Source organism: Podarcis cretensis, assembly GCF_951804945.1.
Source record: "Podarcis cretensis genome assembly, chromosome: 10".
In the NCBI taxonomy this organism is placed as follows: domain Eukaryota; kingdom Metazoa; phylum Chordata; class Lepidosauria; order Squamata; family Lacertidae; genus Podarcis; species Podarcis cretensis.
In genome coordinates this window covers 47,146,753-47,173,797 of record NC_137179.1, presented here as the reverse complement: position 1 = coordinate 47,173,797, position 27,045 = coordinate 47,146,753, and the positions used below count along the sequence as shown (strand labels likewise).

At 41.4% G+C, this 27,045-nt stretch overlaps 1 protein-coding gene across 2 annotated transcripts in view; it reads left to right on the top strand.

The window, feature by feature from the left end:
- HMGA2 (high mobility group AT-hook 2) overlaps positions 1-27,045 on the top strand; it is a 136,900-nt gene that overhangs the window by 65,871 nt on the left and 43,984 nt on the right. The window contains exon 4 of one of the 2 annotated variants that reach the window (XM_079994409.1): positions 141-285. The exons of the other annotated variant lie outside the window; for it this stretch is intronic. Coding sequence (XP_079850535.1) covers positions 141-285 — 145 coding nt within the window. The remainder of the gene's footprint in view (positions 1-140; positions 286-27,045) is intronic. 2 annotated transcript variants of the gene reach the window in all.

Sequence of the window (27,045 nt, the reverse complement as noted above, 5' to 3'; positions counted from 1 at the left end):
ATAAGAGGTACATTCTTCCAGCATGTTTGTCTTCCTTTTTAGAGTAGTACTTCTAGAGCAGTGTAGCTTTAAGGTGCCAAGTGAGTGATGTGGTGAGTCCCGGTGTTGCCATCATACCCGCTTTCTTATCTCTTACATAGGAAGCTGCCTTATACCGAGTCAAGACCACTGGTCCATCTAGTTCAGTATTGTCTACAGTCACTGACGGGCAGCGTCTTTGCCGGGTTTCAGACAGGGGTGTTTCCCAGCCCTACCTGGAGATGCCGGGGACCTTTTGCATGCAAAGTATGTGCTCTATTCCTGAGCTTCATCTCTTTGTATATTTTCCGTATATTTGATGCAAACTCTTGATTTGTAATATTTCTGAGCCTTTTTTTTTGTCAAGTAGAAAACGAGCTGGAAACGAGAGCGAGCGAGTCGCTCGCAAGCAGGCCACTTACATGCTAATGGGGGCTCTGTATTCCGTCACTGCCATCACACTGCTTTATAGATGCAAGCCCACCAGGAGCAGTAAAGCAGCATTTAAAGCAAACAGTAAAATGAACAACATTTGCAGAGCAATAAAAGGCAGCACCTTTGCAACTTCATTATTTTGAAAAATGTGAGAGCGTCAGTCACCAAGCACTGCAAATAAATAGCGTTTTATTGGGTTTCAAGTGAACGCACATGCCAAATCAGACTTCCTTCTACGCTGCTGTTGTTTTGCTCTTTCCTCATCCTAGTGAACAGTCTGGAGAGAGAGAGAGAGAGAGAGAGAGAGAGAGAGAAAGCCAACATAAAATAAAAGTCTATAACTGGTTTTATGAGGAAACATATTGCAGTTAAGGACACATTGAAAAGAAAAGCCCTTAAGAAGAGTGAAACTATAAGAAGTGGCGAGGGGGGAAAGGAAGTCACAATTATTGAATGTGTTGGGGTACAGATTGCATGGACTTCAGGACCAGATAAGATATTTGAATTAATGCATGCAATCTGCAACTAATTATTCACACCAAGTAAATAGTAACAAATGGTATTGAGTAAGCAAGATAAGTACCATAGGACCAAATTCTTACACTGGAAACTGAAATATGCAGAGTGGTTTACAACACCGGAATTTGGCCTTTTAGTAGACTGAATATTTATTTGCGTTTATTAATTAATTTATTCATTTATTACATGTGTATATCACCCTATACATGTAGATCTCAGGGCGGTTCACAACATAATATTGCCTGCAAATATTTTGTCTGCTCATCATCAGCATGGCCTAGAGAAGTTGATGCTATGTACAAAGCAAGCATGAGAAATTCATGTTGTTGCAGCTTAACGAAGGACTGATTGAAACATGCAGGTTTCAAAGCAGTAACCTCATGCAGCTGTACTATTTCAGAACACACACAGGATTGCTTGTTTGAAAATGTCCCCACGTCAAAATTTTAAGTCTCGTGTAGCAAGCTTAGGGCCAATTTATGTAATCGGCAGAAGCAATCAGTAACACTTTTTTTGAGGGAGGAGAGACTGTGTACCATTTCAGGTTGAAGGTGGGTGCTGTATGTTTAAATGCTCCTTCCTCCCACCAAAACACCTTTGTGTATATGAAATGAGCATGTGAAAAGGAGATGACTAGTTTGCATGGTGGGAACATTGCGTCCTCACCTGCAGGCTGTAGTACACTAGGGGGAAACTTCAGGAACATCATAAGCTGTTTTATAGCAAGCTGGTCCACAGTTCATCTAGCTCAGTATTGTCTGGTGACTGGCAGTGTCTTTCCAGCACTTCTTTCCCCTTAACTACCCAGAGGCACCAGGGTCTGGGTGTTGTTGTTGTTGTTGTTGTTGTTGTTGTGAATCAAGTGTTTTTCTAAACCCTCCTCATGTTACGTTTTAGAGTGGCATTGAGCCATAACATGAAAATCAGGCCTTTGATTACAATGAAGTGTTATAGGAAGGGAGAAAAGCACCCATACATATGCCTATTGTCTTCTGTCATCTGACTCTTGTCTGCTTCTGGCTTCTAGTTTCAATATATGCCTAGCTTATTCACGTTATTAATTGATAGCAACAACAATCACAGCCCACGAGGTGCAGAATCAATCTGAGCGCAAATTTGCTTTTTTTTTTTTTACTTAACTGATGTGTGGATTGTGCTTTCTTTCTTATTCTGTGCATGCACTGTCGACACTTGTCCACTTATGTTTATCTGTGAAATGCTGATTATATGTTCTTACTGTGTTTTGCCTATATGTGGAAGGTTCTTAATTGAGCAGGACTTCTTTGCAAAAAAATGTTTTTGGTTAGGATGCTGGTGCATAGAGGAACAGGAATGCAAGAGTGATAGCTGTTGGAGGTAGGTCAGTCCACAGAGCCAGTTTGCAGAGTAACCTTCAGTTGGAGACATTGCTCTCTCCCAAAGTTGAGACATGAAACATGCAGACTGGAGAGCTACCTTTTTGCTTCTCTCCCAACCCTTCCACCCAGGGCAAATTATTGTGGGCACTTGTCCCTGCCCTAGTTCCTACCCTGTCTGTTTCCCCCATGCCATGAGCTTTTGACAGCAATAACACTTAAGAGCTTGGAAGATGCAGGAGACTATATTTGTTGGGCAGCTTTATAGAGCCGTATCTTAAAAGTATTTAATGAACATGAGATAGAAGAGTCAAGTGAACATGATCTATATATTCTAAAATTTATATCCTGCCTTTCTAAACAAAAGCCAATCCAAGGCAGCTTACAATAATTTCAAAATATATATATGGCAAAAGCAGTTTAAAATACAACACACCAACAGAGAAATAGCAAGAGCAAGAAACACAGCAAAAAACCCCCAATTCTGCAAAGGTTGTTACTGGGACTTGTTCAGTTTGAAATTCAATTAGGATGTTTGGTTTTTAATGTGATAATAATGAATATTGTATTGGAGAAATATTGAGCCAAAATGTATTGCCTGCAGCATTCAGCATTACAATTATGAACAATTATGTATTGCATTCACATAGGTTTTACTTTTTCATTATTGTTAACATGAAATAAATTGTAGTGCTTTTGGGGGTAGCACCACTTCAACTTGGAATGAATTGAGACCAAATGTGCAAATAGAGCATGGTTCGCTTCTCTAGGATAAAAAGTTTTTCTGATGAGGTGAATAATAATCACAAGCTGTTGAACTTGGCTGTCATCATGGGCTAGCCAAGCCCTCGTTGTATGCACAGTGTGATGGAAAACTCCATTAATGGAAGTTTTTAATGTAATACGTTTATCAGGAATCCTAGTGCACTTCAGGGTGGTAGTACCTTTTCATCAAATGAAACAACAAAACATGGATATGAAAACCAGTTACAAGTTGCATGTAGTTAAATACAACCTTAGGGACACGGGTGGCACTGTGGTCTAAACCACTGAGCCACTTGGGCTTGCTGATCAGAAGGTTGGCGCTTCGAATCCCTGCGACGGGGTGAGCTCCCCTTGCTCGGTCCCAGCTCCTGCCAGCCTAGCAGTTCGAAAGCACGTCAAGTGCAAGTAGATAAATAGGTACCGCTCCGGCGGGAAGGTAAACAGCGTTTCCGTGTGCTCCTCTGGTTCGCCAGAAGCGGCTTAGTCATGCTGGCCACATGACCCGGAAGCTGTACGCCGGCTCCGTCGGCCAATAAAGCGAGATGAGCGCCGCAACCCCAGAGTCATCCGCAACTGGACCTAACGGTCAGGGGTCCCTTTACCTTTTTAAAATACATCCTTAAGTCAAATATTTGACTACTCTTTGCATTTTCAAAAATCAGTACTATTAATACGTTGTTTAAAACATCTTTCCAATTATTTATTGGATGTAATGATTCAATATATTTCTTTGTCTAATTTTAAGAAGCATACTATATAGCTGTTTGTTTTTACTAAAAAGTGAAAAGCGTAAACTGTTGAAAAATTGTGGGAAATACCCCCCCCCGCCCCCCTGCAAGTAATATCTATGGTGGGAATTCAGCTTCCATTGTGAGGTTAACAGCAATTGTGCATGCCTCACTAGGTGTATAACTGGATCCCACATATTATTTTTTTCTGGGAAAAACCACCCCTAGTAAAATATCATGTCACACCTGGCTGGCTTAGAAAGTTGTAGCCCCATATTTTAATGCTGTTAGTTCCCCTGGTTTAGCTAGCCAAGAATTTTCTCAGGGCATACAGAAAAATAACACATGGTGGTCAGCCTGTGATCTGCGATTAAATGGCTGGACTAGTACATTATTTATTTGGTTAATTTAGACAAATAACAGGAAAAAGGGGAATAAGTTGTTACTGCAAAAGAAACATTCAAACGAAACGATGGTAATTTGAGAGAGGCCCTTTTAAGTTGGTTCTAAACAAAGTCGGCACAGTTTTATGTAATAAGGAATGTTTTAACGAATGCTTTGAACAACATTTTCTTCAAATGTTCATTGCATCTAAGTTCTTATTTTTTGTGTGCACACTTTTATTTGCTCCAGAATACTGCCGGGCTGCCAACAAAGGAAGGCCTGTGCTCCCAGGAATTTTCTAAATTCCTCTCTGGAGTAGGCATTTTTCTCAGCTACAAAGGCCCTTTGGCAAATTTCCTCTAATCATTGGATTTACCCTGGGCTCTGATAAGTGCCATTCATGGACTTGGTCTGCTGTTTGATGGGGCTGAAGCATTAATGGGATCTTTTCACCATAAATAAAACACAGTAACCTTAAGCGGAGGAATCAGAATTGCTGTTGCTGAAAAGAGTTCAACATTTCCTCGTTTCCCTGTTTTGTTTTTAAATCAATATAGTTATTTTAAGTTCATCTGGCTGTATTCGTAGATCCTAGGACACTCACCCTACCTCGATAAACCAATGGGCTGTTCAGCAGCTTGCGTTGCATCATTTTGGTGTGTAAGAAGATTCTATAAGATAATATACGATAAATGTGCTGCCTACTGGGAGGTCTACATCTTCCCCCATTCCCCAGTTGATTTTATGCCACAGGGGAAGAGGATGCATAAGGAGTCTTGATTCAAAAGTTTACTTTTGCATGGAGGTAAATTCCGGATTGGAATTTTAAAAATAGCATTACAGTGGCAGAGAGGTGGGGTGTGTGTGTGTGTGTGTGTAAGTGTGTAAAGGTTATTAAGGAATGTCTCGCCTTTAACATCATAATATGAATTACAGTTTCCACCAGTCTTTACTATTTCCCTCCCTCTCCATCTCTCTTTGGATACAGTTTCTTTGTAATGTTTTGGGAGGGGAGAGACAGACTACATTTGCAGGTTTCCTCCCTAGAAGCTGGCAAACAAGTATTCCACTGTCCCAGCAAAGGATTTGTTGTGAAAAGTAATTTCTCAAAGGAGCAACAAATTCAGTCTTGCTCTGTAAACTTTAATCTCAGAAACCACAAAGATCAGACAGTGCTACTTTTTTCCCCATTAGCTTGTTGTGAAGGAGAGAGAGGTTTTTGCAGGGCGGCAGTTCTATTCAAATTTGTCTGATAACACTGTTGCCCACAGAGTGGTTTGCGGCATGTGGAATTAGTTCAGGGGCATTCAATAGGCGACTTCACTATGTGACTGTGGAAAGATTGCTTGGCCCTAAGATTTTGAACCAAACACAGTGGTGCCCCGCAAGACAGAAAACTCGCAAGACGGAAAACTCGCTAGACGAAAGAGTTTTCCGTTTTGGAGGTGCTTCGCAAAATGAATTTCCTATGGGCTTGCTTCGCAAGACGAAAATGTCTTGAGAGTTCCTGCGGGTTCCCCCCCCTTTTTTTAAGCCGCTAAAAGCCGCTAAGCCGCTAATAGCGCTAATCCGCTAAGCCGTCAATGGGCTTGCTTCGCAAGACGAAAAAACCACTAGATGAAGAGAATCATGGAACGGAATCTTTTCGTCTTGCGAGGCACCACTGCATATTGTTTGTCATTGCATTGGGCCTTTTTTTTTAAATGGCTAACTACAGCCTGGTGGTGAAATGATTTTTGTCAAGACAGTGGTACCTCTCGTTACGAACTTAAATAGTTCCAGAGGTCCGTTCTTAACTTGAAACCGTTCTTAACCTGAGGTACCACTTTAGCTAATGGGGCCTCTTGCTGCCACCGCCGCACAATTTCTGTTCTCATCCTGAGGTAAAGTTCTTAACCCGAGGTACTACTTCTGGGTTAGCGGAGTCTGTAACCCAAAGTGTTTGTAACCCGAGGTACCACTGTAGTTTGAAAACCTTCCCTGGTGGCTGAGATTATTAATAGACAGATATATATTATTAAAAACTTTACTACATGCACTTCATTGCAAATGCAATTCAAGAGTGGGTTACAGTTAAAATACAAGTCATATGCACAATGCAACCACTTAAAAAAACCCCAAGGCAGATAAATTACTAAATTACTACCAAGTAATAATAAAATAAACAGCTCCCTTGACACGCAGTTCATTAGCACTGGGGAAGTGAGCTCCATTGGTGCTCTGTTTCTGTCTGTTACTTGATATTTGTAGGTTATATGGGTATTTTTTTTTTTTTGCTTATAGATTTTTAGATTGCTTTGCATGGGTCTTCTTATTAGCCAAGAAGCCTCCATATTTTCCACTACAAATTTATAGAGCCCTCTGGCAAGCACAGAGAGCTGTGCGAAGAAGTGGGAGCTTGTCTCACTTGCATGGAGGCTACCAAAAGAAGCAGCAGGTGCAGTGCCTACTGATTCTTTCCTTCTCCAAACTCCAGCACAAATGAGAGCCTGTCAGAGGCTACTGGAAGTCTTCCTTGCTAGAGGCACTCCAATCAGATGAATGGACAGGTGAAAGTGTGGTTGTAAGCTGTGTGCTCCCTTCATTTTATGTTGCTTGAATAGAGTACTTTTAGTGGCCAGGTGCTATTGAATATTATAAAAATAGGTTTAAAAGCACTTCTGGGCTCTACTCCATGCCAGGTGTGCAATACGAGCACTGTTCCCTTGACCCCAGCCTTCTGTGTGGTTCTGTGTGGTCACTTTCAGTTATGTCTGGTTGCAGGATAGAGGCCAATACAGTGGTACCTCGAGTTACATACGCTTCAGGTTACATACGCTTCAGGTTACAGACTCCGCTAACCCAGAAATAGTACCTCGGGTTAAGAACTTTGCTTCAGGATGAGAACAGAAATCGTGCTCTGGCGGCGCGGTGGCAGCAGAAGGCCCCATTAGCTAAAGTGGTGCTTCAGGTTAAGAACAGACCTCCAGAACGAATTAAGTACTTAACCCGAGGTACCTCCGGTTACGAACGGGATCCGTTCTGGAGCCCTGGCCGTATCCCGAAAATTTCGTAACTGGAGTACTGCTTCTGTGCACACGCGTGGTGCCGCAGAGCGCTTCCGCGCATGTGCGTTGTTATGCAGCCATAACTCGAAAATTCCATAAGCTGGAGGTTATGCAACACGAGGTACCATTGTAATTGGAGAAGTGGGAAAATGGTGCAGTCCAGGGTGTCATCAAGGGCTCATTGTGAGAGTCAGTAGCTGCAGCTTCAGCCTGGAAGATCTAATTAGAAGTCTGTACAAGGTCTAGCGTGGAAGCAATTCAAAAGTGGACAAATGGATGCAGCTGCAGGTAAAAGGTGGATCGCAGCAAATGTAGGATGGTGAGGAGAATAAAGGATGGTCTGCAGCCCCAAGCTTTAGGAGAGAATCGGTTTTTAGAACCAGGCAGAACAATCCGCTGCCCAAACAAAGAACTGCAAGTTGTTTGGAGAGTTTTCCTACTCCATGAGCATCAGCGCAAGAGGGGAAAAGCACGTCAAGGAGCTCTCTGGTGGATCCAAATGTGGAGCAGAGGTGGGCCCCCATCAGGAGAGCTCTCATAGTTGTATTCAAGAACTCCCCTTTGTTTTATTTGAGCACAAGTTTCCATGCACTTGCGGCCAACTCCTGCAAGGCCTTGCAATGTAGGTCTTACATAGTATGGCTGAATTAACTGGCTGGCAGTAATTGAGTGTCCTGGGTGTTTTTCCTGTGCCAGAAGAACAGTTGTGACAGGCAAAAATATTATCTTGCCATTGAGACATCAAGAACATTTTCTATACGCTGACTGGCACTTACTGCAGAAGTGGTTCCCCTAAGGACAGTGAGAGTGCAGCAAAGCAAACTGATTTTAATAGCAGACCCAAGTTTTTATTTTCCAATGTTTTGTCAGACTGTGGTGCTGAAACATTGTGTTGGGGACAATTTCTGCAGCTGTGGTTTAGTACAACTTGACTAGGTAACACTATTTACAAAATTGGTTGCTGGCTGTTAGGTTTTCCTCATTTCATTAAGCCTGCCTAATGAAAATGACCTTTTGTAAAAATTTACTAATAACTTACAATGAAGTCCTCTTTCTTGATCTGGTACTCTCTAAGGGAATACATTATTTACTGTTTGATAGGAATCCAGTTGGGCATAACCAAAACATAACATAAAAGCCTTTGCTGGATATACAAGACTATTTTCTCATGCTAACATGCAGTCTATAGGTATGGGCAAAAGCTGGTGAGAGAAACTGTGTTTTTTGGCCCTTTGATGTGGAGCAGAGCTGTCCTTAGCTGACTGAGAATTGGGGAGAGATTGTATTATGAATCAAACATCCCAGCTGGAACTTCAAAGTAATACTAATTAAAATAAATGCGAGTGGATTAATGTTTTATGGATGTTTGAAAAAAAATGCTGAGGTTGAATTAACCGAATCACTGTGCACAGCAATTAAGGTGCCTGATCCACTTTACCCTTGATGAACCATGACTCTGTGCCCTTTTGGCAAGGCACCGCCCCCCCCCCCCCCGTGACTAACAACTCACTTTGTTATTGCGCATGGATTACGGCTGGTGTAAATCTAAATCACATTTTATAAGCTCTACTTCCCCTTGATGCTGCGAGAAGATCCATCCATGCCCAGTGCCACATGGCTGGACAAATTCTAGGAAGATTGATTGACTAGTAATGCTATATGCACTAGTCATGATTGCTATATGCTCCTTCTAGGCTCCGAAGCATTGTGCCTCTGAATGCCAGTTGCTGGTAAACAACAGCAGGAGAGGACTAGTAAACTCACGTCCAACTTGTGGGTTTCCCCTAGGCCTCCGTGGGTTTGACCTCCGTGGAAAACAGGATGTTTGACTAGATCAGTGTTTCTCAATCTTTTTCCAACCGTGGCTCCCTACTGACAACAACAATAATGATAATAATACAGTTGTTAAATATTTTTACATCAAAATTTGATTAGGTCCCCCCCCCCAAAAAAAAGCTCATTCAACAAAACATCCACTAATCTGGCAATATATCTCCTTGCTTCCAATTCCTTCTGCAATGCATTGTCAAAGAGATTTCTATAATTATATTGAGCTGATTTATAATTTGCTGGGAATTTAGTGCTCGCTTTAAAGAACGATCTTTTTCTGATTACCGTGCTGTTAAGAAGTAGTTTCAAGTCTTCTTAAAGGATTGGTGCTATAAAACGCCAATCACAGCTTAATTGCTGTCCAATATGTTAATTTCAAATGACAGAAGAAAGGTCTTTGAAATCTAATTCTTGATTGCATCTAGTAACCTAGTTTTTATAGTGCCTGAACTTTAAGACATAAGCCTCCAGCTAAACCCATGTAGGGAAGTAGCCAGGAGGTCACATTTAACAATGATTGAACGTGAAGTCCTTCTGGTGTTCTGTTGGAGGCAAAGCGGAATCATCAAGAGGTCGCCTTGGAGGTCAGCGTCTCCAGCAACAGGCTCCATTTGTGTGTGTGCGTGTGCATGCGCGCAATTTATTTTCTATGTACTTGAATCTCCAAAGAATGGTAAAAGCAGCAGTTTAAAATAAATGGCAGTCAAACTGAAACAGCCCCCATACTGGTTATAGAAGTGATGTATTGGGATGGCACAGGAAGGGGAAAGAGAATGCACTCCCACCTTTGCTCACCCAGTTTCAAGATGCTCAGATCCCCTCTGCTGGCCGGAAGATATTTAAAACTAAGAACTTTGAAGTCCTTTGAAATCCAGCACTTCGCATCATTTTCTGCCCAATACTGCGCATGTTAAGTCAGAACTAAATGTTCATGAGTTCATTTGGGGTTTACATCTGAGTTAAAGGTGCCTCGGATTCTAGCATTCATGTTGAATAGTTTGATCTATACGTAAAACCTTTGCTGTGTCTCTTTTTGTCTTGTTTTGCTTTGGAAGCATGTTCTCTGCTAAACTAATCTGTCAGGTACTTTTATGGTTGGGTTTTTGCTTCTGTTTTTTTGTTTTTTTAAAAAAAAGCAGAACAAATGATTTACTGAAATATGTGCAGCACAATCCTATGCAGATTTTGCTCAGGAGCAAGTCCCACTGTTGTAGAATGTATCTTTGAGTTTATGAATTTTTGCAAAAGCATTTGACCATAAGCAATAAAAGTTTGACCTGACCTGACTTCTGTGGTCAATGGAACTCACTCCCTAGCAAATTTAAGACTGCTTCCTAAGGTTGCAATACTGTGTTTGCATGCTTGGTACTTGCTTCTGTATAATCAAGGCCCACAGAGCTGCAGACGTAAAAATACTAATTTCGTTGAACTTTTGTAGGATTTATTTTTTAGTACACCTGCTTAGGATCATGCTGCCAACACCATATGTAGAGGAAAGTCATCCAGGATTTTACGTAGTGTAGACCCACTGAAATTACTGAACTGAAGTTAGCCATGGCTATTAATTTTAATAGGTCTGTTCGGTTCTGAGTAGGACTAACATTAGACACAATCCCAGATGCCTTAAGTTTCAGCAGCCTACTCTCTGCAGGAAAGGTATCTACTCTGTGAACCTACAGAGATGGAGAAAGGAAGCAAACTGGAGCTATGAAAATGGAAAAGATAGAGACTTATAGTCTGGGTTTTATTTTATAAAGCATTGCCACCATCTGAAAGATTGCAGGATTTACATTCTCCAGAAGTAGGAACAGTAGTTCCTGTTTATTTCTTCCTCAGCGGTGGTTCATTTATTCCTTTTCTAGCATAGCTGTGTGTTCTGACTTGCTGGCCTGGGACCTTTTCTAAAGCTTGTTCAGACATTCTGTTAACTATGGTTATACAGTGGTGCCTCACAAGACGAAAATAATCCGTTCCGCGAGTCTCTTTGTCTAGCGGTTTTTTCGTGTTGCGAAGCATCCCTATTAGCGGCTAAGTGGCTATTAGTGGCTTAGCGGCTTAGAAAAAGGGGGGGAAAGGGAAAAAACTCGCAAGACTCGCAAGACGTTTTCGTCTTGCGAAGCAAGCCCATAGGGAAATTCGTCTTGCGAAGCGCCTCGAAAAACGGAAAACCCTTTCGTCTAGCGGGTTTTTCGTCTTGCGAGGCATTCGTCTTGCGGGGCACCACTGTATAAGCCCATGAAAGATTGTGGTAATTTCCCCCCTCACCTGTGAACACAGGTAAACAAGTCACAGCTCTTGAGAAAAGCAAACAAGCTGACAGACCACACACTTGGAATATTTACTGAACCCACAGGGGTACAACTTGGGATATTGCAGTCTGCAAACATACCCTCATAAACTTGAAATTCATAAATGAAGAGATTTAAGTTAAAAGCGACTTCATGAAACCGATGGAAGGCATTCAAACTAAAACTGGGTTCATGTGCAATGAAGCAAATTGCGCCACTGGCTGTTAGAATAACTTGACTCTCAATGCAATCCTGTAAGTCCCATTGAGTTCAGTGGGGTAAAGTGGGTATATAATTGCAGCTTGATTTTTTGTGCAACATTGTACTAAATATTTCTTGTAATTTTTAAATTAGAAGGAACTACATGTACCTTATGCAATATGAATATGCGTGCATTTATATTTTTTGTTTGATTTTTAGCTTCAGTAACTGCAAGTCGCAGCTGACGTTTGAAGAAAGGGCTGCCTTTTAATAGTGTTTTTTTTAAAAAATATTTGGGCAATAATTATAGTTCTATTGTGCCATTTCATTCTTTGATACTAAATGCTATCTTATGGTAATATATACCAATTTGATGTGTCTCATCCATCTGTGTATCTTTCATTTGTGTACACCAGGGGTTGTCAACCTCGTCCCTACCGCCCACTAGTGGGCGTTTCAGGATTCTAGGTGGGGGGTAGGGGGTTCTACGGCACAAGCTGAATCCTTCCATCGAGCACTGGTGGGCAGTAAGGAAATTTTACCATCAAGGAAGATGTGTTAGTGGGCGGTAGGTATAAAAAGGTTGACTACCCCTGGTGTGGGGACACGGGTGGCGCTGTGGTCTAAACCACGAGCCTAGGACTTGCCGATCAGAAGGTCGGCGGTTCGAATCCCCGCCACGGGGTGAGCTCCCATTGGTCGGTCCCTGCTCCTGCCCACCTAGCAGTTCGGAAGCACGTCAAAGTGCAAGTAGATAAATAGGCACCACTCCGGCGGGAAGGTAAACGGTGTTTCTGTGCGCTGCTCTGGTTCGCCAGAAGCGGCTTAGTCATGCTGGCCACATGACCTGGAAGCTGTACGCTGGCTCCCTCGGCCAATAAAGCGAGATGAGCGCCGCAACCCCAGAGTCGGTCACGACTGGACCTAATGGTCAGGGGTCCCTTTACCTTACCCCTGGTGTACACTTTGTGAGGGCATGACCCTGAAAGTTACTTATTTTATTTATATTTTTTTTGTAGTGCTTAATATAATGAAAATCTATTAAGTGGTTTACATAAAAAGTATTCTATGCATGCAAACATACATCAAACAAACAAATTAACAGCAACTAAGTTGTGTAATCTACACAGCCCTGTAATGCTGGCATCCACTGTAGTATTACCACCAACCGGTGAAAACTCTTTCCTGCCCTCTGCATAGGATTGGGAGCACGATGGGCATTGGGTTAACCCATGGCCATCTTTCCTGCCTTAAGAGGTACAGTGGAACCTTGGTTCCCAAACACCTTCATTATTGTACGTTTCAGCTCCCAAATGCCAAAAACCCGGAAGTAAATGTTTCCGTGTTCAAACGTTTTTCAGAACCCAGACGTGTGACGTGGCTTCTGCTGAGTGCAAGAAGCTCTTGCTGTAGCCTTATTGGAGTTCACCGATTGGGTCTGCATTGCTACAGGACAGGAGGAAGGAAGTCAAATGACACCGAGGTTGGTTCAAAGAAAGAGTTTATTCTGCTCTCCGGATAGCAGAAGGCAGTTGCGTGATCAAGTCCACAGCAAGTCCAAAGAAATGACAAGTTTCATGCAGTATATATATCCTCCAGACACCCTCTCCCCCTTCCCCAGCCACGTCAGCTTGTACACGCAGGCTGACATCACAGATGTTCCTGCTCCGGCACTCTTAACCATAAATGGGATTTCCTTCCTGCACTCCTGACCATAAAAGGATATTCCTGTTCCTACTCCTATCTTGGAGCCAGAGGTCACCATCTCCAAGAACATGCTCTGGCTGGGTCCCAGACTGGGTCTGTGCGTCTTTTGTGGTGAGCACATAAGATAAGGTACAGACGCGTCTGTGTCTATTCTACTGGTAGAGTCAAGGCCAGCCTTGCCGTCACAAACTGATAAAGAGAGAAGTATCTGAAGAAGTGTGCATGCACTCGAAAGCTCATACCAAGAACTAACTTAGTTGGTCTTTAAGGTGCTACTGGAAGGATTTTTTTATTTTGTTTTGATAAAGGGAGAGCTGTGTTCTTGTTAGGCATTTGCTCAATGGCTCAAGTTTATGCATTTTAGCTAAGGAAAAATAGGGATTTTGGTGCAGTTTTCAAACTGCCTTCACAGTCAGTTTTGGGTTTGGGAAACCCATTCCTTCATTGCAACCAATGGGAAGCTGCGCCTTGGTTTTCAGACGAAGTCTCTCAGGGTCCCTTCTGAGTGCACACATTGCTACAGAAGAAGAAGAAGAAGAAGAAGAAGAAGAAGAAGAAGAAGAAGAAGAAGTTGTTTCCTTCCTCTAGTCTACCTTCTGTTGTGTTACATAGCTAGGTTTATCTAGTACAACCTGAGACTCATGACTACAGGCTTGTACTCTTTGTTCTCTGGCAACAGTTGAAATTCCACCGTAATTACCTTTTTACAATACAAATGGCATCTTGCAGGAGAGGGTGTGTTTTTGTTTACGTTTCTAGGAAATGCAAGTGGGTGTTCTGTGATGGTTACAAATCCCTTTCATTTCCCCCCTCCCTTTTCTTCCTTTACCATGACCTAACCTACTAAAAACTTTCTCAAAGTAGGAACAATCAGCATGTGCACAGATCACATTATCAGTCTAAATGTTGTTAGCAGTGCCCTTTTATAAACCCTGCTCCTATAGAGCACTTTCAAAACAGAGCACATCAAAGTAATTGTTATGCCTGGCACCAGTGCAGGCGTGCTGGGACCTCTCCCAATTCAGTATAAATGTTATAACCTGTGGAATTTAAAAGGATGTAAGGTGTTGCATGGCCTGCAGGCAGGAAACAAACCAGGGTTTGGTTTTTGACTTTAGTTAGCTTCCAAATATTTGGTATTTATGGAATCACTAATTTCTATTTAATTTTTCCAAATAACTGAGCCAAACTCTACTTGCCGTTTACATGCATGCGGGCATGTTGTGTTTCCATGGCATCGGTTGAGGACCAGTATGTTCACTATACTTATGACGGATTGGAGCCAGTAAAACAGGGATCAGTTTATGGCCAGGAATGTGTAGTTTCTACATATGTAAAAGAAATCATAAAGCTTTCCATACAGTGAGTTGCATTTGAGGGTAAAGTTACTGGACCTGTGACAAGAACCAGTAGATTTCGCTTTTATCTCATTTATACCAGTCGTCATGCGGTAAGATTGCAATTACTAATAGATGTTAATTGAATTTATTACTGCAGCCTTTCTTTCTGGTATTCCTTCAGTGGAGGTCCTGTCAATGTTTCCATTCTTACACTGTTTATTAGCAGTGTATAACACAGCCATAAAATTCTCTCCAGACCAAAATGTAGTGTATAGTTCTCAGCTTAAGTCCAAGAACATTTTTCTTCTCCACAGAATTTAAAGGAAATTGGTTTGGCCACGATTTAGTTAGAAGAATACAAAAATAGCACTTTGGCCAGGTTTTGACATATTTTGCATGCCTCTCGACTAAAAAGAAACAAATACTTTTGAAAACCAGAATGTGCTCTACAGCTCTTTAAGAAAACAGATTATCATTCACATACATTGGGCTGCTTAGAATTTTTTTTAAAAAAACGGGGGTTGAGAGGGAGAAATGAAAATGTGTGGAAGGACAGAGGCAAAGAGTGCATATAAGGGTATATACACAGCCCCTTCCCGTGTCCACTCAATGCATGAGGACAATGGACAGCTGCATTGGCTACCCCTACTTCTGCTACCAAGACACATAGGTTGTGTACACACTCCTGCTTACTCTGCATTCAATTCACTCACACTGCTGGTTTGGGAAACAGTGTGCCCATGATGTTAACCACAATTTACATCTATCCTATGAGACGCAGGTGGCGCTGTGGTCTAAACCACAGAGCCTCTTGGGCTTGCCAATCAGAAGGTCGGTGGTTCGAATCCCTGCAATGGGGTGAGCTCCTGTTGCTCTGTCCCAGCTCCTGCCAACCTAGCAGTTCGAAAGCACACCAGTGCAAGATAAATAGGTATCACTGCGGTGGGAAAGTAAACAGCGTTTCCATGCACTCTGGTTTCTGTCACGTTGTTCCATTGCACCAAAAGCAGTTCAGTCATGCTTGCCACATGACCTGGAAAGCTGTCTGAAAGCGAGATGAGCGCCACAACCCCATAGTCGCCTTTGACTGGACTTAACTGTCCAGGAGTCTTTTACCTTTATCCTGCAGTTTCTTGCGAATTTTAATTTGGTTTCTCTCAAGCCAGCTTCAGTCTGAGTTGAAAGCGCCTCCTGGAGTAAAAACACCCCCACCTTGTTTGCCCACTGGTGTGGACATACAACAAGGTGACTCAGATGCACATCAAACTATGCTGATGTTGTACAATAAGCGGCAAATGCAGTTTGCAACACGGCAAAAAAAGAAGGACCTCACTGCATGTTAAGCCGGTAGTGTGCATACAGCCTCAGTAGCCATACACGGACACACACGCTGGCTGCATGTTTGGTGAATGTGTAAGGCAACATAGATGGGGGGTGGACCCTGGGCCAATCAAGATTCCTCCTTGTGCAAAGGTGCTCTATGCACACATTCCTGTTTCTAGTGATGTGAGGTGAAAATATTCTCGAGAATATTCTCTGCCAGAAAATTCTCCGGAGGACAATTCTAATGCAATTCTAAATTCTAATGCAAGAACCAGTTTTACAACACACATTCTAAAAAATCTAGTAAATATAAAGTCAAGCTGTGATATTGCCAGTGTAAGTAATGAATAATGATTTTTTTTTTTTTTTTGATCCAGTTACATTACTGGGCATTGTGTCAGTCACCAAAGGCAGTTCTGAAATGTGAGCTACAGAAAACATTTATTTATTTATTTTTAGTTTTAAAAATGCTTTTCATTTATTTTGATGAATATTTGAATTCGTATGTATTTAAACTATATGTAATAGCCTTTTTCTATTTTGGTGTGACCTTATTCTTAGCAATTCTGTACCCTTGGCCATACAGTGTGATGATTTTTTTTTTTTTTACAGAAAGTAGCTTTAATGCTTTATACACTTAAAGTACCTAGGCCTATACAGTTATGTGTAACAGCTTGTGAGGTGGCCTTGATTTAAACAGTTGATGTTTCTATATTGAATTTTCAATTTCAAGTATGGTGCAAAAAATCAAAGAATGTGAATTCACTGCATTGCCCCATTGAATAAAAGTATCTGTACAGTTTTTGGTTGCCATCTGAACAAGTTTACCCATGAATAAACATGTATATTAACTAATTATATCATTTTCAGTGCATTAAAATGAATATTCTCCTATTTTAAATGAAAATTCTCTAATATTCTCATTAATCGAGAATATTCTCCAAAAGATTATTCTTGAGAATTTAACACCACTACCTGTTTCAGACACTTGCTGAATGCCCACGTGTAGCCCCACATAGAAGGCAATTGAGTTTTGGGGTTACCAATGCATGAATCACAGTGACACACTGGTAAAACTGAGGGTAATTAAAGCTGCCATTATTACAGCATTTCCTCTTGTGGGTGCCTCCTTGATTTCATTCTACATCTCAAGATCAGGGTGATGATGGCATGTTCCCAGTACTGTTCTTGGGGCAACAATTTTGTGGACGAGTCTCTGTCCCTTTGGTTATTTCTGGGCCCAACTCCCAGAGCAACACCATGTCCACTACATCCTACCCTGTCGCTGCTATGCAGTTTATATTCAGGGTTAATTGTGCCCTACTGGTTCTCTCCATTCCAGTCTAGTTTATTGTGACCCCTCACAGCTTCCCTGCTAGGGTAATGCAGAAACTAGGTTTCTACTGACTTCCTACCGCTAGAGTTTAGCTCCTGAGTTGTCGGTGCTCCTAGCACGCAGTGACCTTATTTGTCTGAGCTGTTGCTTTAATTGAATGAATGAATGAATGAATGGGTGTTTCTTACCCTCTCCTCGCTTGGCTGTTTAACTCACCCTGATGCTTCATCAGCTGGGCCTCCCCTCTAGCTCAAGGAGTCCCATTTAACTTTTTGATATATGGACCATGTCTGAATTCAGTTGTTAAGATTTTGTGCTAGAGAGTGATGTGATTATCGCTTTGAAGATGTCAGAAAGGGTGTTGGTGTCAGTGACCTCACCCTAATAATTTCCATAAAGTGTAACATACCAGGTGTTTGACACAAAGCATACATCTTACAGTGCTTTGTTGCACATGTGGCAGATCTCATTTGAGGTGTCAAGACTTCCATGGAATGCTTCCACATCAAAAGAACATTGCTGTTGCAGATATGGGTAGTGGCAGCCCACAGGGAAAGGGTTAATGTCTCCCTAATCTACATTGACGGGATACAAGTAAATTGTACCTGTCAGGACTCTCGTTTTTTATATAATGGAAGTCTCTGTTACGGATTGACACGGCAAGTTATGTCAGTTCCTCGTGCCACCTTGGATCTGATTCATCAATGCTGCATGTTAAAACAATTCAAGGATTATAGAACAGCCCTAGACCTAGAGAATGAGAAAATGTTTCCATTAAAAAAAAAATGCTAAAGGATGGTTCATTCTTCATTTTTATTGTCAGGATTGTGCTGAAGTGAAGCGTAAAGGCCTTGCCAGAATTCCCAAAATGAGAAATGTTTGTGCTTTTGAGTAATGTATATTAACCCATTGATTTCTCAGAGGAGTAGATAAAATGAAGACGAGAGAGGGCAAAATTTTAAGAGAAGACAAGGTTATTTATTACTTTTTTTTACATATCTTGGCAATGGGGCTGTTTGGCAGGAAGGAACAAGAAGTGCATTCCTTGATAGAAATTGCTAGATGGAGTTGTCCATGGCATTGTCACCTCCAGAGTACATTCTTCCAGGGTGCTCGGGACTTACTGTCTATTTGGAAAATTCACTTTGCATAGGATATGCCTGGTTTTGTACTTAGCAATTTCCCCCATATGGAGCAGATTATAATTTGTACTGACTTCAGGGGGCTTCCAGATGCAAGGTGTTAGCCTGAACCTATAAATCTTGAAATGGCTCGATGTTAGCAGCGATGGAGGCCACCTCTCTATTGGTGGCACTTTTGCTGAAAATGCGCAGAAGGAGGTTGCAAGAAAGGTATTCCCAGGTTAGAACCGCGTATCCAGTTCGTGTGGGGATTCTCATGTGATTTAAAAAGAGCCACACAGTTTATGATAGTTCCCAGCTGCCAGACAATCTCACTGACTGGTGCAAACATTATGTGAACAATCCACCCTCAGCGCGGGAAGCAACTGTATATATCAAATCAAACCATTTGTCCATCTAGTTGAGCCTTTTCTACCTGATCAGCAGTGGCTCTCCAAGGAATTAGGAGGAGGTTTTGCAGCAGGTTTCTTATAAATGGTAATACTAAGGATTTAACATGGAGCCATATACATGGAAATTATGTCTTGTGCTTCTTATTTTAATCCCTTCCCTGCAGCACCCACTTCTCCTCTAAGAATAGGATCCCTAGCCAATTCCAGCACAGAGTCTGATGACGATATTCATGTGCCATCAATCCCATTTGCAGTTCCTTCATCCTTCCTTGCCTCTCCCCCTGCTGTTCTAATTTAGATTGTGAGGTACTTGGGCACAAGAAAGTTCTCTTCCTCTCTCTCAATTTCACTAATACTTGGTCTTGAAAAGGAGGCACAGAAACAAACCATATAGTAAAAGGTAAAGGGACCCCTGACCATTAGGTCCAGTCGTGGCCGACTCTGGGGTTGCAGCGCTCATCTCGCTTTATTGGCCAAGGGAGCCGGCGTACAGCTTCTGGGTCATGTGGCCAGCATGACTAAGCCGCTTCTGGCAAACCAGAGCAGCGCATGGAAACGCTGTTTACCTTCCTGCTGGAGCAGTACCTATTTATCTACTTGCACTTTGACATGCTTTCGAACTGCTAGGTTGGCAGGAGCAGGGACCGAACAATGGGAGCTCACCCCTTCACAGGGATTTGAACCCCCAACCTTCTGGTCCTAACCCACAGTGCCACCCGCGTCCCAAACCATATAGAGCTGCACTCTATTGTAGTTTGACCTTCATTGGTCAGGGCAGCAGACATGGTTCAGCTGTGGCTAAGGAGAGGAAAGAAAGCACACTGCGAAGGGCTTTAGCAGGATGGAATATAAATGGACTATTTCCTGTCTTTGGAGGAAGTGGCTTTTATTTCCAAGCCATCGTGAGCCTTGTGGGGAGGGCGAGGGGGGGAATTGCCCTTTCCTAGGAAAATACAGAGAAGTTTGCTCGTTTCTTAAACGATTCCTAATGTGCTACAATAATACAGATTGTGGTCGTAGTGCGATTGTTATTGTGCCATCTTTCATTTCTGTCTTGTGCTGTTGTACAGTGAAGGTGCTAGTTCTGCTTGTCCCTCCGTGTATTGCTGCAGCATTTTTTAATTATTTGCTGGTTTTATTCATTCTTTCATTTAAAGCATTTTTATCCTTCTGTTGGAAAAAGTCTCCCAGCATGGCTTACAAATGTCAGTGATCAGACAGCCTCTGCCCTTGGGCTTTATGTGTATGAAAGTTGTTTATTCTTTTCTTGCTGTGTTAAAAGTACGATAAGCTCATACTGATAAATGTGAGTTTAGCATTGGTTTCCAAATTCATATGTAATGTTTCTGATAAAAGTCTTTTTGGATGGGAAATTGTGTTTTTTTAATATATATATATATATTTGACAAGTCCTCTGGCTTTTTAAATTTTAAAGTCTCATAATAAGTAAGCGTTGCCCGTGAAACTGGGGGAGTGAGGGGGGAATTTTAAACAAGGCTGTATTGTGCAGAGCCGAAATTTTCTATGCATATTTGCTACGCATATGGGGGAGGGAGCGGATTTTGCCATAATATTTTTTCCCTTCAAAAATAAAGAAATCAAATTTAAAATACCATTACTGCACACATGTACACTGATGTGAGCCACTAAATATCAATTATACCATTTGAGCCTTAGATTACAAGCATGCATATCCAGTCAAACCCTCATCACATATCATGCACAAATAGAACATCAGAGATCGTAAGGACTGGGGTTTCTTGATTTTAAAAGTATTTTAAAATAACAGAGGAAAAAACTAAAAATTATTTTAAAAATCACAAAAACTGCAAGTACCTAAGTACTTGGGATTGTGAAATATGAAAGCCATAAGGAAAAGCAGAGGAGACAACCCATAACTTTAAATACAACTACAGTGGTACCTCGGGTTAAGTACTTAATTCGTTCCGGAGGTCCGTTCTTAACCTGAAACTGTACTTAACCTGAAGCACCACTTTAGCTAATGGGGCCTCCTGCTGCCGCTGCGCCACCGGAGCACAAATTCTGTTCTCATCCTGAAGCAAAGTTCTTAACCTGAGGTAATATTTCTGGGTTAGCGGAGTCTGTAACCTGAAGCGTATGTAATCTGAAGCATATGTAACCCGAGGTACCACTGTATACTGTAGCTCAGGTAAGGAACACTTATTCAATTGTCACTAGCCATCAGTTACTAAATCACCAAGGCCTTCTCTCAACAAGGAAACAGAGTGAAACCTTACACCTGCTGAAGACCCCTAACTTCACCATATGTAATGAGAATGTCTGTTAGAGCAGAGGCTGTAACTCAGGGGTGAAGTTCACATGCATAAGGCACCCAATTCAATCCCTGGTATCTCCTGCTTGGGAAAGACACCTAACAAAACCCCCGGAGGGCTTCTACCAGTCAGTGTAAACCATACCGAGCTAGACGAACCAATATCTGAATTAATAGAGATGTCAGCTGAACACCATTTAGAAGTGACCACCAATTTTTGCTTGGTGTTCCTTCATTTCTGCATGGTCAATATATTGGATATCCCAATAAAATGCTTATGAGACTATCATCATAATCCTATACAAGTCTACTCAGAAGTTAGTCCCTCTGAGTTTAATAGGATTATAGCCCAAGGCTGCAATTTTATCCAAGTTCCTAGGGAGTAATTACTGCTGAGCAAACATGCATAGATTGTATGGTAAAGGATATATTATATTTGATATTTTTTTATTTAACAGTTTTTTTAATGGAGCTTACTGGAATAAAAGGCCTCTAAGCAGTTTACAGTAGACCATCTAAAATATTGATTACAACACCAATAAAAAAACAAACATTAAAAAAAAATCATTAAAATGTAAAATAAAACCAGTAATTTAAAACACATACTTATTAAAATCACACACTAAAATTGCATGCGTTGGTAGACTTTCTGGAACAAAAATGTTTTTAGCTGGTGCTGAAAACAATATATTGTTGTTTAGTGGTTTAGTCGTGTCCGACTCTTCATGACCCCATGGACCAGAGCACGCCAGGCACTCCTGTCTTCCACTGCCTCCCGCAGTTTGGTCAGACTCATGTTTGTAGCTTTGAGAACACTGTCCAACCATCTCGTCCTCTGTCGTCCCCTTCTCCTTGTGCCCTCCATCTTTCCCAACATCAGGGTCTTTTACAGGGTCTTTGAGGTGGCCAAAGTATTGGAGCCTCAGCTTCAGGATCTGTCCTTCCAGTGAGCACTCAGGGCTAATTTCCTTAAGAATGGATGCGCTTGATCTTCTTGCAGTCCAGGGACTCTCAAGAGTCTCCTCCAGCACCATAATTCAAAAGCATCAATTCTTTGGCGATCAGCCTTCTTTATGGTCCAGCTCTCACTTCCATACATCACTACTGGGAAAAAACATTATATAGTGAAGGTTTATACCTAATTATCAATGGGCAGGGAGTTCTAAAGTGCAGTTACCGCCACACGAAAGAATCCATTTCTTCCAAGTAAAGAATCAACATTATGCAGTGCTTGTAAAAGTACCTGTTCCACAAATCTAAGTGGTCGAATTGACACATATGGGGTGAGGTGATCCGTCATGTGAACTGGCCCCAAGCTGATATTCTATAAGGAACCAGTTATAATCCCTTTATAATGATTATATTTAAGATATATAATACATCATTTTATTTGTATGTCACCTTTCCATAGTTACACCTATGTGCAAGGCAGCTTACAACATAAAAAGATTTACATAGTTACAAAAAATAACAAAAGTAGTCATAAACAATAAATAAAGCACTTCGAAAAGTACACAACCAGATTGAACAAACTGTAGAATACATTGTGTTTGCAGTAAATATTTAATGCCACATACTTCCTGTTACTTCCTTCCATTTCTTTTTAAAGTTTTTAGTTTAAAAAGTTTAAAGTTTAAAAAGTTCTTTTTAAAGTTCTTTTAAAGTTTTCAGTGGATGTTCTTTCAAAGTTTATTAAAGTGAAGTTTGTTTATTTTATGTCATAAATGTAAGATCAAAAAAGAAACTGCAACAAGAAACATAATAGATGAAAGAAAATGCAAGGTCAAGTATTGTTCTACAACTCTGCAAATGAAGTTGGTTTTTCAATAAACTTATTCATCTGTTGTCCGTTAGTCAATCTCCTATAGTGGGTCAGTTTCGAAAAACATATTCCATACTCTTCCATACTATTAAGAAATTGACAGAGCAGCTGTCTTCTTCTATTTGACTGCTCTGCCACATTTTGGGAGCTGTAAGCAAATGTACAGCAAATCTGAGATCAGTATCGTTAACCTAGACTTTCAGATAAAACATCAATATCATGTTGGGATTTTGTGGAATTGCATATATTTATTTGAAAACATTTCTAAACCACTTAGTATTTAAAAAACGAATCAGGGTCCAATCTTATGAGCCAAGGAAAGCCTGGGCAAAAATATAGTCGTCACAAGCTATCCAAAGCAACTGTTGGTTGCTGCTTCCTGTGTGGTAAAGGCAAGGGTTTCCGACAAAACAGGCACAACATCAGAAAATGTCTATTTTCAGGTCACTGGGCTGTGAAATTCTGTAGCGTGCAATTCTGTGAGTAGAATTTCCCCATAGGAACTAAGTCAGGGGTAGGCAACCTAAAGCCCGGGGGCCAGATGCGGCCCAATCACCTTTTAAATCTGGACCATTATTATTTTTTTCAAAATATAGTCTGGACCCCCACAAGGTCTGAGGGACAGTGGACCGGCCCATGGCTGAAAAAGGTTGCTGACTCCTGAACTAAGTGACCTTGCAGGTCTATACGTGTCTTTCAAGTAACCTGGTCCCAAGTTGCCATATGTTAACAACAAGGCCTTGAACATGGCCTGGCTGCTGATCAGTAGCCAGGATTGGAAGGCTAGTTGTTTCAGTCATCGGATTTAAAATATTAATTCAAAAGCTCACAAGATATGCAGAAAATTCACACTACCAACCTTGCATCACCAACAAGGGTCAAGGAATTTATATCCAAATTAATTTGGTCAATATATTGGACCTCTTTTTTTTTGAAATATTTTGTCTACTTTTAAATAAAAAGTTCAAGGCACCTCTCTTAGATCTTATAATAAAGGATTATTATAAATAAATATAATTTATAAATACTCTGGTATTGTTGGAGTCAATCAATAATTCACAATATGGCGAGTCTTTTAAAAATGCCTTCCTTGCCTAGCTCCTAGTAATCAGTGTTTCATGCCATATTTCAGCTTTCTGAGGGTTCTGGATGTACTTTGGCTGAACAACGTATAGGTACATTTTGAGGAGGAGTTATAAAAATGTTAACTTTTTCCAGATTTTGAATGCCTTAAACCATGTACCAAATTTTAGGGGTATGGGTCACTGAAAAGTACTCAAACAATTCCAGTACCCAGACCAGAGCAACTTTATACATGATCCTCAAAAAGGCACATGTTTCTATCCATTAGGGCTGGGTGATTACCTGGTTTTCAACATCACAATATATCACCAGCTAAATATCACAGTACAGTGTTACCTCGGGTTACAAACGCTTCAGGTTACAAACTCTGCTAACCCAGAAGTAGTACCTTGGGTTGAGAACTTTACTTCAGGATGAGAACAGAAATTGTGCGGTGGCAGCAGGAGGCCCTATTAGCTAAAGTGGTACCTAAGGTTAAGTATGGTTTCGGGTTAAGAACGGACCTCCGGAATGAATTAAATTTGTAATGAAAGGTACCACTGCATCTTGATATATCACAATATATATCTGCGGTGGCAGAGGGCCTTGCTGGGCCTCTCCGTGTTGCAGAGGGTCCCGCCGTATCTCCCCACAGCAGCGAAGGGCCTGGACAAGGCTCCCTGCAGCGGTGGAGGGCCTGACAACATAAGAAAGTAGTAGATTTAGTAACAACAGTGCTTTTTTATGGGGGGATGCAGGTGTACGCATACCCCTCAACATTTTGTGAATCTAAGCTTGGCCTCATTGAGAGGCAGTATTTCAATATGAGTAGGAAAATGAGGGTACCCCTAGACATTTTTAAAAGAAAAAAGTACTGAGTAACAATGTTAAATAAACGTCCATATAATATATTTTCAACTTAGTTTAAGTGATTTACTAGTCAAGTTGCATCTGCTTCCCCACTCAGAGGTCAAAGTGGAATCTATGCATGCATAAGCCCCACTGAGTTCAACTAAACTTACTTCTACTTTCCTGGAAGTAAGCCTCATTGAATTCAGTAGGTTATGCTTGTGAGTAGACACACATTTGCTTGCACTTATTACTGGAAAACACCCTCCCTATCATTCTCACATAGTATCCAACCTCCCATTTCAGCATAAGGCAGCCAACTAAATCTTCTCCCTTCCTACAGAAGGCCCCCCCCCAAAGCCCCCATGCCACCAATTTCTCCCTTTTTATCAGAGGGAGGGAAGGCAAGCAAGCAAAGACTTAGTCTCCTTTAAATAAATTTTTAAAACTTTCCTTTTTAATTATGGAGGGAAACTATTTAGGGGGAACCAACAACATAAACACCACCAGAAAATGAAAATGAAAATTCTTCCCCCTCTTGTCTAGCCGGGGGGTGGGGTGGGACGGGACACGTGTTCCTCCTATATTGTTAGCAGGCTCTGCCTAATTAGCTGAGCTCTTTGGGGCGAAAGCAGGAGGTTAGCCTTAAAGAGTTGGTTTGTGTGCTTGCAAGGGGTTACCTGTAAATTGGCTACAACCCCCCCCCTCTCTATATTTCTGGATGAGGGGAAGGGGTAACAAAGCAGGGAAAGACAGTGAGAAAGATACCAGTTAAGCCAGGGGTCAGCAACCTTTTCCAGCCGTGGGCCGGTCCACCGTCCCTCAGACCATGTGGTGGGCTGGACTATATTTTGAAAAAATAATAATGAACGAATTCCTATGCCCCACAAATAACCCAGAGATGCATTTTAAATAAAAGGATATATTCTACTCATGTAAAAACACGCTGATTCCTGGACTGTCTGCAGGCCCGATTTAGAAGGTGATTGGGCCGCATCCGGCCCCCGGCCCTTAGGTTGCCTATCCCTGAGTTAAGCTTAAATAGTTTGCTGGTTTGTGTGAGGGCTGTGGAGGGAGGAGTGAGAGAACAAACAAAGGAGGTGAGCTGATGCCCGCAAAGAATCTGCAAAGTGTCCATTCAGCTGAGCTACCCCCAGGGAAGCTGTCAATTTTCCATGTTCACTGGTACATTGCCTTGTTAAACACTTATCACAATTCAACAATATGGCGATTTATTGCACAGCCCTACTTTCCATCAATGGCTCTCACTTGGTTTCAGCAGTTGTTAAGTTCCCAAAAAGCTGGATGGGATCCCTGAAGAAATTCCCATCTGTCTGCTCTGCCAATAGTCGCTTTGATTAAATTTATACAACTTAATAATTTTGATCTGCACAAAATTATTCTAACAGAATTAAGTGTTTCCAAATGTACACTTGTTTTAATACTTTAAAGATCAACTGTGCTAACATTATTTATGTATTTATTCATATTATTTTGCTTAATTTTTATTTAATTTCTACCCTGCCTTTCCAACTTAAAAAAAAAAAAGACTGCTAAAGTTTTGGCTTCAGAAAGTACGTGGATATTAAGGAGGAGGCTATGGAGGCAAAATAACTAGAAATCCTTTAGAAATAAGACATAGAGGTTATTTATTCCATTAAGTGTGGAAGGGCTGTGTGCTGGCAGTAATTCCTGTGTTTAGGCTGATGCCAATGAGGAAATGATATCTAGCAATTTATGAAAGGTGATACTGTGTCAACAGATATGCTGTGGGTTGGGACATGTGACAATAATCTTCCATGGCATTTAAAGCACTCAGACCATATACTTGGAAATGTTAGTAGGATACCGCCTCCCCCTGCCTCCTCCCTGGCTGCTCCTACAACCAAGGAAGAAAGGGAGGGAAATCTATGTGAGCAGACAGAATTGCTATGTGGGCTGAAGAGTGAAGCTTTAGTTAAAGAGGAACTGGGTTGAGGGGAGGGACACGGTATCCCTTGTCAAGTAAGTGGAATAGCCTGATATTAGATGGGATGAAGGAAGGGAAGAACATAGAATTTCTTTAGCTTCTAGAGTAGAAGCTCTCAGATCTGCCTTGCAACTACTCACTCTGTTCAGACAAAGCTTTGTGGCAGACAAGAAACCGATGGCTAGAGCAGGATGTTTGGTATTCTGAGCAGATACTGTCCAATCAATCCTAATCTCTCCT